At 39.7% G+C, this 12,638-nt stretch overlaps 1 protein-coding gene across 1 annotated transcript; it reads left to right on the top strand.

The window, feature by feature from the left end:
• The first annotated feature begins 9,704 nt into the window (after positions 1–9,704).
• On the top strand, positions 9,705–11,168 carry LOC115732301. Its single transcript, XM_030662940.2, has one exon. It carries the CDS (start codon positions 9,705–9,707, stop codon positions 11,166–11,168), a length of 1,464 nt encoding a protein of 487 aa, XP_030518800.2.
• Positions 11,169–12,638: the final 1,470 nt, after the last annotated feature.

Below are 12,638 nucleotides of genomic sequence, written 5' to 3'. Positions count from 1 at the left end.
GCTAGATAGGGTTCCCGATCATACCTTCCAAAAATTGATCGGTGGCGACTCCATATGCATGTACACTATGCATATCTCACCCGACCACACTAAGGTCGACCCCGATAAAATTTTCTTCACATTGCGATTCGAGTAATGGGTCTTGGGAGAGACCCGCGCGCCGAAGATCCACCGTCAACCGGGTCTCAAGCGCGGCTCGTTAACCTTCGCTCAAACTCTTCGCCCGCATTTGAAGAGGAGGGTCGCGACGGATATGATGTAGGTTCGACTCGAGGTATTGAAGTGAAATCGATGCAGAAATGAGATATGATCGTGGTCATAGATGTTCCAGAAGCGAAAGGCACACATTAATTTCGAGAATCAAGCTCGCGAAGGTGAGATGCCATGAATGCACAGTGAGAAGATTGAGAGTTCAGCTCACTGTTTTTGGAGGTTGCAAGTCGATTGAGCTATGCCGATCGCTTCCTCTTAGCTCAAGCGAGCTTCCGGTGATGATCCTCAAGCTCGATTTAGCCTGGATCGGCCGAGTGAAGAACTCACAATCTTCGTTCAAAGCTCCGGCGATGGTGTCGCTCGAGAGCCTCTCTCTCTATCTAACTCACTCTCTCTCTATTCCGTTAGTTCTCGTGAGCACAATGAGCCTCCCTTCTTTCGTGAATCTTCCTCGGACCTTTTATACCAAGTTTTGAAAATTGGCGCGTCGGGCGAGCCTTTGCCGGGCCTCTCCCACGTGCACTCACGTGCCAATTGGTCATCAGACGGTGACGGAATCGGTTGATATTCCGTCCAAGTCCGTTTGGCTCGCTATTGAACCAAAACGAGTGCGAATTACACTCTGGTTCTATAATGTTGACTTTCGCAGATCTGGGACTTTGATCGCTTCCTCCGCCGTGCTCCGGTGACCATTGGCCGCGCCACTGGTGGCAATCGACGCGTCTTGGCTCGAGGAACAAAACCCCCACATCAATTGATTCAATTAGGTTCGAATTGGTCTTCAATTTGATCGTTGAATCTCGGCCTTCAAACCTGCAACTCATGCAGCTCATTTGGGGAAGATGACACCGATTGGACCGGTTCAACCGGCCGTCAGACCGGTCTGAATCGGTTCGGACGATTAATTTTCAAAATTAATCAAATTACGTGAGGAATTTTCACAATTAAACCTCAAAATTGCACTTGGAGGCCTAAACGTTATCTAGAAATGTGGTTTTGCCCAAAAGTTTACTTCAATTTCTACAAAAACCCCAAATTTTTCTAAAATTGCAAATTGGGGAAAAGTTCAATTGGACACCCAAATAGCCAAATTGGATCAAACCACCCCTGCCAATTGATTCATAATATGTGAAAACCGTAGGGGGCGGTCCAATTTTGCCATAAAAGCCCCTTGATTGAAAGTAATTTCACAAATTGGAAAGTTGAGGGACTAAATTGCAAAGATTTTGGGAATTTTGCCCAATTTGTGCAATTCACGCAATTGAGGGTGCAATTGATTAAATTGAAGTTGCAGAGGACCACAATTGAATGTATTAACTCAAAATGTGCAAAAATTACAAATAAAAAGACTCAAATTGTATTTTTTATGCAAATTCAACCCTTGGTGTTGTGAAGAAACACCTAAAATTGAATTCAATTTTTAATTTTTCTTGAGGTTAATATGAAGAGGGAATTAAAAGGAAATTATAGAACATTTTCCTAGATTTTTGTGACCTCGGGAAGTATTTTTCATGAATTTTCTTGTATTTTCTTATTTTCCAAAAATAATAAAAAATGTGAAAAATATGAAAAATTATTTTTTGCTCAAAAATGGTTCCTTATGCTTCGCCAAGGCTACCAAACTTGATTTTTCAATTTTTTTATTTTTTGTGAATTTTTGTGAATTTTTGTGAAATAAAACTAAAAAATGTCCGACCAAAAATCGAGTGTCAACAAAATGGAGCCAAAATATGCAAAAAATTTCGAGTAGATAGTGCCTTTAACTCGTTTGAGAGCTAGTGCGGTCAAAGTTGGCTTTTCTATTAGATGATGTCAAGACAAAATAACACTGATTGAAAATGAGAGAATTGTTCGAATAAGCTTTCTTGCAAACAATGAGGAAATGTTATTATTTGAAAGCTAACAATGTTCGAATTTGCTTTCAGTTAAAAGATGATAAAGGACAACACCACCATTTGAGAGAGGATGGAATTTGAATTATCATTTAGGAAGACAGTTTGTGATTGTGAGATACTGGCTGAAAGTATGCAAATAAAGGGCATATAATGGTGATACCTACGAGGTTGGTACTCATCAATAATGGTACCGGGGCTGATGCGAGAAGGTTGATACAATACATGATTGAGGTGGTAGATTGAACTTATATGAAAATATTCATGATTGTAAACCACGCATTGGATGCGAAGTGCACATGATGCCCTCATGACTGCTCAGGATCGAAAGAGCTCTGCTACCAAGTTGGACTAACCTTCTCGTCAAAAAAATTTAGACTATGAGGAAACACGCCAAAAATACATTTATAGCATATTTCTTACGGTTAGGACGGTTGTTTTTGTAAAATCTGACATCATTAAGTGCATGCAGCCTATTGTAAAAAAAGTTTATAGTGCATTTAATTGGGAAAAGGACATTAGAAGTGTCAAAAGTTGTGTATAATGCTCACTTTAGTGCCAAATTTTTTTTTCTAGCTCACTTAAGTTCCAAATGGGAGAAAAACGATCATCTAAGTGCCTCTAGTGAGAAATTCTAACCAAAATGATTACGTGGCATTTATAGTTAGAATTTTAATATGACTTGATAATATTAAAAAGACTAAATTAAAAAAAAAACAAACTCAAGCAAAAAAAAGAAAGAAAGAAAAAACCTCAGACGGCTTGGCCAAGGCCTCGCCGGCGGCCACCGCTACAGCCACCGAGAAGGGCCAACAGAGGTTGTTAGGCCTTCCCGAAGCCTGGCTACCGTTGCCCACCCGAGACAAGGCCTTGACGGTCTCGAGCGATGGCTTGCGCCCTAGATTTGAGGCTGGCCATGACACTCACCCCGGATCCGAGTAAGAGTCATCGGCTCTTGCTTGGGGCCCGCGACGCCTTGCCGGCCCTCGTCAACCCTAGGTGACGGCTAGTGAACCTCCCTCAGATTTGGGGCAAGGATCGCCGGTCTTCGGGAAGGCTTAGGCTACCTCCGTCGGCTCTTCACGACGGCTGCCACCGGTTAGGGCTTAATCACGATGTTTGTTTTATTTTATTTTTTGAACTTTTATCCTTTTTTATTGCAGATTGGACCTTAGAAAATCGAAGTCGGCTTAAGACATTAATTAAAAAAAGGCCACGTCAGATTTCCGACCAAACATATCAAAGTTGACACTAAAAAGTTTGTTTTAAAGAAAATTGGCTCTTAAGTTATCCTTTCGAAATTTTTAGCACTAAAGTGAGTGTTGTGCACAATTTTTGGCACTTATAGTGTTCTTCTCCAGCATTTAATTAGTTAAGAAAAAAGTAGATACAATTTCTATTTATCTAACGCGATTTTGTCCGGACCCCAAAAAAAAAGCGATTTTGTCATTTTATACATAATTTGAATCTCTCAACGAATTACCTTGGTTGAAACAAACCCAGAAAAAGAGAAATAGACCTTAATTTTGTTGAGAGAACGAGCAACTACGTGTTGAGCGTTGGGCGTTGGTGTTTAGCGAAGAAAATAATGTGAACATATTCAGTGGTGCAAGCTAGGAAGGGCATCTTCCACTCCTTGAAACCAGATTTGTGATGGAATGAAGTTGACAACTAAGCGTAAAGATATATCTCTCGCTCGTCAAGTTGCATCAATCAAAACTAATTTCGTAATCGACTCCAACACTTCCAAATCTATACAAGTGACGTTATTTGGGGCGACCACCTTCCAAATCTATAGATGACTTTGATCTAATGATCCGAAAGTCAAACTTATTTGCCTTTTACCAGTTGGTACGACGTAATCATGCTTTAGTTCTCGTCTAGCTTGTTAACCACTCTTGCTTGATTAGTGTCTCCTTCCTTTTACAATAAACTGTAGCGACCAACCCTTCTGTGTTTTTATCTTTCAATCCCGATCCCAATTTCACGGAGAAAAGCGCACTACGATGAATGGGAACCTCTTCTAAGGATTTGTGGGGAACAAGGGATAGCGAAGGCTCATTAAGCTCAAGTCCTGTTTAGATTGTCTGTCAGACAAAACGCATAGGTCTCTATATATGTGGGCAAAAGAGCTATTGATTGTGAAAATAGGTTTGAATAAACTATGTCTTATTTTGATGCGGAATCATCGGGCTCTACCGATCAACCGGCAAGCTGAACTCAGACCTCATCGATTAATCCAATTGATAATGCGGGAGCATCCCATTTAATAGAACAATCTTTAAGTTCCAACTTGATTCCATCGATTAATCCAGTACAATTGATGTTCATTCAAGAAAAGAAAACAATTTGGTTACAACTTACTTCGATGGGATCAAGGTTCAAGTTGCCAACTATGCGGAAAAGTTATCAATTCGCAAGAATGGTTACCAATGAACTACCAAGCTGTCAAATAAGGAGTTAGTGATTTTTCCCTTGCCGATCAATTATTAGTTACTGATTGACCATCTAGTTTTCATATCAACAACATACTCACGAGAGGGTATTATGAGTAATTTACTTGGATATTTGTTGATCTCCAGAGATAGTTATTTTTTGGTCAAGGTTGGTGAACGAATTTTGGAAGGAGAACGGCAAGGCTGAAGAGTCAAGGTTCCAAGTCTTTATGTCATTATTGCATTCTTTGTTCTGAGGCCTTTACGAGCCCCAATTGTGTTGTAGGTTTCAAGATTCAAACTTCTAGTTTCTAGGTGTTTTATTGCTTTTTTTTTTATTCTCAGGACTTTATTGTGTTTTCTAGTTCCTATGTCTTTATTAATTGGGTCGTTACGGTGACTTGATCTTTAGTTTGTGTATCAATTCCTCCATAAAAAGAGGCGAATTCTCATTTGTAAAATGATGATTTTGATGAATATGAATACATGAGATTTTTTTTTCTGTGTGAGTGAATATCTTTAGAGATGAGTTAACTCCTATCATGGTTTCTTTATCCATGGAAAGTGGATTACTCTTTGATGGTGAGCCAAAAAATCCATATCCTCAGCTAATGGTTATCCTTTAGCCCTTGGTGGTGAGCCAAAAAATCCTAAATCCTCGGCTAGGGGATACCCTTTACCCCTTGATGGTGAGCTTTCCTATCGTAAAGTTCTATATCCTTAGTGGGTGGTTCTTCCTTTAATCCTTGGTGGTGAACTTCGTCAATCCACATTGTTAACCTCGGCTAGTGGTACGTCCTTTATGTCTCGGTAGTAATTGTAATCTATCTTGCATTTGTACTCATCTATCGACATCCATCCTCCTTACACTTGTTGACACCTAAATTTTGATTTTTAGAAAATCATTCATATAAGCATAAAATGAGAGTTATTCATAATTCTCGCAAAAAATAAATTCTCATGCATTGCATATTTAATTTTCGTCGGTCAAGTGTACATCATGTCAGCTAGGGCTAAAGATGAGTCAATTGAGCATGATTCCAATGGACGATCGAGTTAAAATTGACTCGAAAGATACTAGAGAGGGTGCAGAATTTCTTACTATAATTTTTGGACTCAAAACAGCCCGTTTGAGCTCTTAAAATTGAAAAAAGGCCTTAATTAATCACCCATTTTATTAGTTAAGGTCCAAGTGAGTCCGGAATCACAAAACGAGCCCATAAAACATTGAAAAGTAGCCCATTTCGTCCTCCTCATTCATTTGGACGAAAATTCTAGCTATTTTTAATAAATAGGACTCCTCAAAAGTCAGAATTTTCAATCCGACGATCGATATCTAATAAGAGTTTCTGAATCGAACGGTCGTCGGTAAACCCTACGCTTGCGTGCAACCCTTTGTTCTATAAATACACAATTATGCCTAGGGTTAAAGGGGGGATCTTATTCAGAAAATTTGAGAGATACACGTATGGGAGCAAAAAAAAAAGAGAGAGAAAACTTTCTGCTCACAAAGCTCAAAACATACGTGAGAAATTAGACGGGAGAGAAAGGGAGTGAAGAGTTCGTGCGGATCCATTATTCTCATCCACTGGCGCACCACCATCCGCTACGCATCAAGCTCATCTTCGCTGTTGTCCGCTTTCCTGACACTTCCTGTTTTGCGCTCCATCATCCACCACAAAAGGCGCGGCTGTCCGATGCACATGGTAGCCTGTTCGTGCTGTTGAAGTCCTCCCAAACCAGCACCGGTTTTCATTACTGTTTGGTCCAGAAAAACTGCTGTTCGGTGTTGTTTTGGGTGAAAACTAGTGCTGCAATTTTTCTGCTTATCAAGAGTCTACACGTCACCGATAGAGGGGCTGAAAAGCTGCTGTCTGTCCTAAAAAACAGCAGTTGTTTTTCTCAGATTACACTTCTTGTCTTGTGCAGATTTCTTGCTCACGATCCGGGGCTGACTCCTACTGTTTTGGGACGATTGCTTTGCTGTTCGGGGCTGTTTGAGGCGTGAATTGGATGTCACGAATTCACCTAGCCATAGTCCTCTAAGCTCACACGAATCCCATAGCCGATTAGTCTGAAGAATTTGCTCACCAGTATTTTTCGGCTCAAGCTTTGAATTAGGTAACGAATGATTCCAATTTGTCTATCTTAGAATTCGTTATCTATGTGATTGATTGCTTGCTTTGGTGCTTTATTTTTGCTAAAGTTTAGTCATTGAACATTGTCCGATTCGCAAGAGATCATTAAATCAAAAGCATGCATGAAAATTTGGATTTTTACTCTTGATGTTGCTAGATCCGAAAATCTAAACATGATTTGGATGAATTTCATTTTGTCGCGTTCGTCTTGATTGAATTTGAACTATCTTGCATATTCTAATATTGATCGGACAAAAGAGAATTTTGACAAGATAAGGATAGTGGTATTCGATTGAGATTTTGTGGACCATTCAAGGATAAGGATTGACCTTTGCATGTCGAATCTAATTTTTTCTGCATATCTTTTTATTCTTGTGGATATTGCGTATATCTTGAGCATATATCTGGATTTATAGTATATCTATGGATATTTGATTTATTTTGTGGCTGAAACTTGAGATATCTAAAAAATCCTGAACATCATCTTAAAAAGGATAGTGTACAACTTTTTTTAGAACGTCTAATTTAACTTGTGATCAAAATTTGAATCCATCTGAAATTCTGAGAATATCGAATAAGATCCGTATCTCGGTTGGGAATTCCGAACATATCTTTTAAAATTCGGGGAATTATCTAAAAAAAATCTTTCAAATCTCAAGAGATAATTTTCATAAATATAAAAGATATCAATCCTTTGTGGATAGGAGCTTATCTCCTTGAAAATTCTGGAATCCTCTAAGGATTTTCGAAAATTCAATAAATATTTGCACATCTTTAAACAAAGCTGCTTATAATATATGCTCCCTGGTGCCTAGTCCCGTCGGAAAATTAAATCACACGCCACGCCCATGATCTTATGGGATGGGATGGTGATTTAAATATAGAAATTCGTATTCTGCCCTTTGGCGAGAAGGGACGTTGTATTTCTATATATTTATCCGCATACTGACTCAAATCCTCGAGGATGTAGCGAATAAAATCTCGTTCTAGCCCGGATCTTCGGGAATGAGAAGATTTATCGGAAAATTCGGAAATTAAGGTATATTATGGGCATTTTTGTTTAACTTTGTTCAAATTCAAGCTTAAAAGAAATTTGAAAAAACAAAAAAATAATAAAAGGGAAAACGAAAAAAAAACATTCAATTCGCATCATCAATCAAGAAAAAGCATTTTCATGAAATTTGGTACCGAAAGGGTGTTAATTGAAAATTAACATAATCAAGTTCCCGAACCCTAAATCTCCGGTTAGCAGAAAATAAAGTATTCTCCCGTACTTTATTTAGGTATCTAATCTACCTACCAAAAAAGATTAGTGGCGGCTCCTACAAAAAAAAAAAAATCAAACCTAAGTTGCGAATTGGTAGGGCTTGGGAGAGTCCGTATTAGGTTAGTTAATTCATCTAAGTAACCTAATAATCCATTAACCTATAAATTAATTTTTAGGTCGCGACAGCTTGGCGACTCCGCTGGGGATTAAAATTTTAATTCTCTTTGAAAATTAAAAGGTGAACTGCACTTCTCATGAATTTTCGAAAATTAATTTTCGGATTTTTTTTAAGCCACCCGTAATTTTCAGAAAATTAAAATTTTTGTGGACTTAAGCCGTTAATTTTCATGATCTATGCCTTGATTGATTAAACGTGAATTTTCTCTTGATTCTTGAATTCATGGATTGTGTTTGTCCTTAACTTCCCTTAGGTGTTAAATGTTTTTGCGGGTTATGTAAATGTAATTTTCTAACCTTTGTTTTGCAGGGTCATTAGTTTAATTATTTTGCAAATTCCATAATTGAGTGGATTAAACTTGTTATGTATGATTCATGACATTGCATTGGACCTAAAATGCTAGATGAACCTAGGATGGTGTCCGGGTAAGAATTTGCCTGGCCTCGGGATGGAGGAATGGACGACCTTACCTTCGACCCCGATTATGTTAAGATTCCCCGTTCGGGCCTGAATCTGCGGGCACGAGGGGTTTTTCTTAACATTCCCTAAGCTTAAAAAGGCGAAAACACGACTTACATCTTTAAGTCGGGCTCGCTTTTGAAAGCTGTAAAAATCTGGCTAATAAAGCATGCATATGTCATTCCGCTTGTCTCTGAACTCATGATCGCACATGTAATTTCTCCCTTCATTTCATGAGTCGGTCCATGGCAAATTAGGTTTGTCTTTGTGGTCTTGTCGAGTCCCGTCTTTTTACTTGTATCTTTACATTCCTAAGTCTCTTGTTTAGGATTTTTTTTTTTTTTTCGGATTTTATGGTGGTCATACTTTGATTACACTTTTGGATTAACAAAACAGCTCTGTTTTCATTCTGACCTTGCAGTCTTGTACGAATTTTTACAACCCTTTCACGTTGGATTCAATTTCCTCATTTCAAATGAAAAATGTTCATAAGATCTTGAACCACCATATCAAAAAATTTCGTGGTAATTCAGTCTGTTTTCTATTTATTATGGAATTAATGGCCGGGGTCAAGGAGGCTGGGATCTCGCACTTCTCAGACTACAAATTCATTTTGCGATTTACTACTAGTAAACGTGCTGTATTGCTAAATTTCCAAACATGAAAGTTGTAGGTTGATGTTTCAACTGATAGCCTACAAAATTTCAGATTTGAATTCATATTTTTAGGGGGTCCTTCGTTCATTTAACAGAAGGCGGACGAGACAGTTTTCCGGATGTGATTTTTTGAGAAAATGCACTAAACTGAGCTAATCCGTTCATTTTCAGCTAAACCACCAAACATGAAAGTTGTTCCTCATCCTCTCAACTACAAGCTTGTAATGTTTCACACTATTTTGACCCTCCGGTGATTTTTGACGAATTGTTTTCCGAAATCCGACGAAGCAGGAATTTCCTGGTCAGTGTCACGAATCAAGTTTGAGTGGTATTCATGAGTCTAGTCTAGCCATGGATCGACTCAACGTTTCTCACATGCTATACTCACCATATGATCATCTCTTGCAGGTAATTTACTACGGATACCCCACGTGCACCAATTGTTACCCGGTCCAGAGCAAGAAAGATGGCTGATGATGCTGAAATCGCGGCTCGTGTCGAAGCGCAAGTAAAAACGCAAATCAAAGAAGAGATCAAGGATATGAAAGACCAGATAGCTATGTTGACTCAGATGATGACTAATTTCATGATGACTCAAAGACAAACCCCAGTGGCATCCATGATTCAACCCCCAGCAATTGTCGATCCTCAAGCGAGCGCACAAAGTGATGGAGCATTGAATGGCATGCCACCTCTTGAAGATGTTTTACTTGGAGCTCAAGGTGACAATCCACCTCTTGCAAATGTTCCTCCATCTGGCGTTCAAGGTGTTACTCAGCCTCCCGGAAATGTCATTTTACCCACGCCTCAAATCGCCACACCAACTGTACCCGGTGTTACAACCGGCATGTTAAATGATGAGAGTGCCAAACTTTTGGCAAAATTCGATCAACGATTGCGTGAAATAGAAGGAACGCATCATGTTTCCCCAATCGACCTGTCTATGTATGCCAAGGTTCAAGTCCCAGACAAATTCAAGTTGCCGGAATTTGAAAAGTATGACGGCACGTCTAACCCGGTAGAACATGTCCAGATGTACCAGGCCCGGATGACTAAGTATGTCACCAATGATCTTCTTATGGTCCAAACTTTCCAAGCAAGTCTGAAAGGGCCAGCCATGAGATGGTACACCAACCATCATATCAACCGCATTGAGACTTGGGAAAAAACGGCTGCAGCGTTCATCAAACATTTCGGATTTAACCTAGACATCACCATCTCTAGGGAAGATCCGGAACAAGTCGAGATGAAGAAAGGAGAGACCGTCAAACAAGACGCGACTAGGTGGAGGAATTTGGCAGCCCAGCTTATGCCGGAGCCGTCGGAACGGGAATTGATGAAGTTATTTGTGTCTACGCTTCCACAAAACATGCGCTCTCATATACTAGGTGCATCTGCTCGCTCGTTTAGCCAGCTGATCTCGATGGCTGAAGAAGTAGAGAGCGGATTAAAGAAAGGTTGGTATGGCGATTTCGGTTCTTCGGGGAAGCGATTCTTCGGAAAAAAAGACAAGGAAGCGGCCGCTGAGGTGAATGTGGCCTATGCCCAAAAAGTTCCCGTTCAAGCCCCTAAAGCAACAATGGCAACCCAACAAACAGTTAACTATGGCCACCGGAACCAACGTCAGCAATTCCGCCCCAAGCGTCAATTTACACCTCTCCCGGGAACTCCTTCGCAGGTCTTGGCTATCTTGCGAAAGAAGAACTTGCTAACCTCGGATCCTCAACGACCCAATTACGCCTCATTCCCTAAATATGATCCGACTAAGAAGTGTGATTATCATTCGGGTGAACCAGGTCATTCAACCGATGATTGTATGGTGCTTAAGAATCGAATTCAAGATTTGCTCGAAACAGGGGCATTTGCATTCCAGTCAGCCGGCCAACCTAATGTGCAGAGTAACCCATTGCCAAATCATGTGAGCAATTGAAGGATCTTTTGAGGAAGTGGGCGTAGACCCAAATTAGTATCATTTTATTTTTATGCAATCCCCTGCGTGGGTATTTCCTGCATTTTAAGTGTCTAGGTTACATTTTCATTTCCTAGGTTGATTAGAGTCGAAATTCCTCACCGTTGAGGAATTGTTTGCATTTTGAATTCAATAAGATGTAATTTAATTGGTTCATGATCAATAAAATTACAGAAATTTTCATTATTTTGGAATCTTGTTGAGGCATACCAAACTAACCCAATGACGATAACCAACGATCGAACAATCTGTTATCAATGGTAAGTACTGAGGGTTGGGCTTCTCAAGAATTATTGTCCCGAGGTTTTCGAAAGCAAAAGGTTTTTCAAGAAAAATCTTCTTAAAATGGCTTACATGATGTTTAACCCCGCTTGTTCTATTGATCCATCGGTTACATGTTTGAGAACCGGTTTAGGGGCAAGATACATCTAATTCGAGCTGGGGCACTATGACTTTCAAGGGATCAAGTGTGGAAAAAGTAGCTTGCCAAAACTCATAATTCAATCCCCGGTACTAGCCATGTTTGGGGCAATCTTGCATTTTGGGAAAAGCTATACCCATCCCGATTGAAAATGGAGCAAGCAAACCTCAACTTGAAAGAGGGAGTATGTTTCTCTGTTTCACATTACTTTCAAGGTAACACTTACTTTCTTACGGGACCATATGACCAACTTGATGGTAACTGTCGTGTCACAAGTCGGAGCATCTCTCAACTCGTTCATACATGCTTTTCTTGCTCTGGGGCAAAAATAGGAATGAACCAATCCTCAACGCAAGGAGTACACTTCCCGACTTGGTTGATCTACTCATATGTTCGGGGGCAACGTAGATTTTCTCGTTCTCGATAATTTTCTCGCATTCTTGCATGATCATTTTTTTTAGCAAAAGGTATGAGATTTTCATGAAATGTGGCTAATGCTTGGAATTGCCGTGTTCATGTCTTGCATGGTTTACGCGTGATTGTTCTTTACGTTTAATTTACCAACTCTGATTAGGGAGTATAAACATATATGATGCGTCGAATGTACGTAATGGGGCATGAAAGAATGATGAAAGGCAATCCATTTCCATATATGTCCCACATTGTAACCCCGAGTGAGCTGAGCGAGAGTCATATTCTGCATTCACAAGGCAAAGGGTTTTCTCGCGAAAGGTACGACAAACAAAATGATAGAGGCATTCATTTCCTCTATCCAAATACTATATGTTGCCCTTTGCTTAACCCCTTTGAACGGTGGTTTCGTTTCAAACCCCCTGCCAGGAATATCCCCACATTGGGGCAATTTCATAAATGCAAAGAAAGAGTGGAATTTTCTTGCTTTCACTTGCATCAATCTATTGAGTGTATTTGTTGCATGCGAATTCAATGTTAGCTCAAGGGCCTTAGACATGACGAAGAGCATTTCATTTCTACATCATATACATTTATCC

This window comes from Rhodamnia argentea, chromosome 8 (assembly GCF_020921035.1).
Source record: "Rhodamnia argentea isolate NSW1041297 chromosome 8, ASM2092103v1, whole genome shotgun sequence".
In the NCBI taxonomy this organism is placed as follows: domain Eukaryota; kingdom Viridiplantae; phylum Streptophyta; class Magnoliopsida; order Myrtales; family Myrtaceae; genus Rhodamnia; species Rhodamnia argentea.
Note: the sequence above shows the minus strand (reverse complement) of the source record. Positions and strands in the feature narration are given on the sequence as shown.

What these genes read in the sequence shown, in the direction of transcription:
- LOC115732301 (XM_030662940.2), top strand. Translation starts at nt 9,705, where the DNA reads ATGGCTGATGATGCTGAAATCGCGGCTCGTGTCGAAGCGCAAGTAAAA.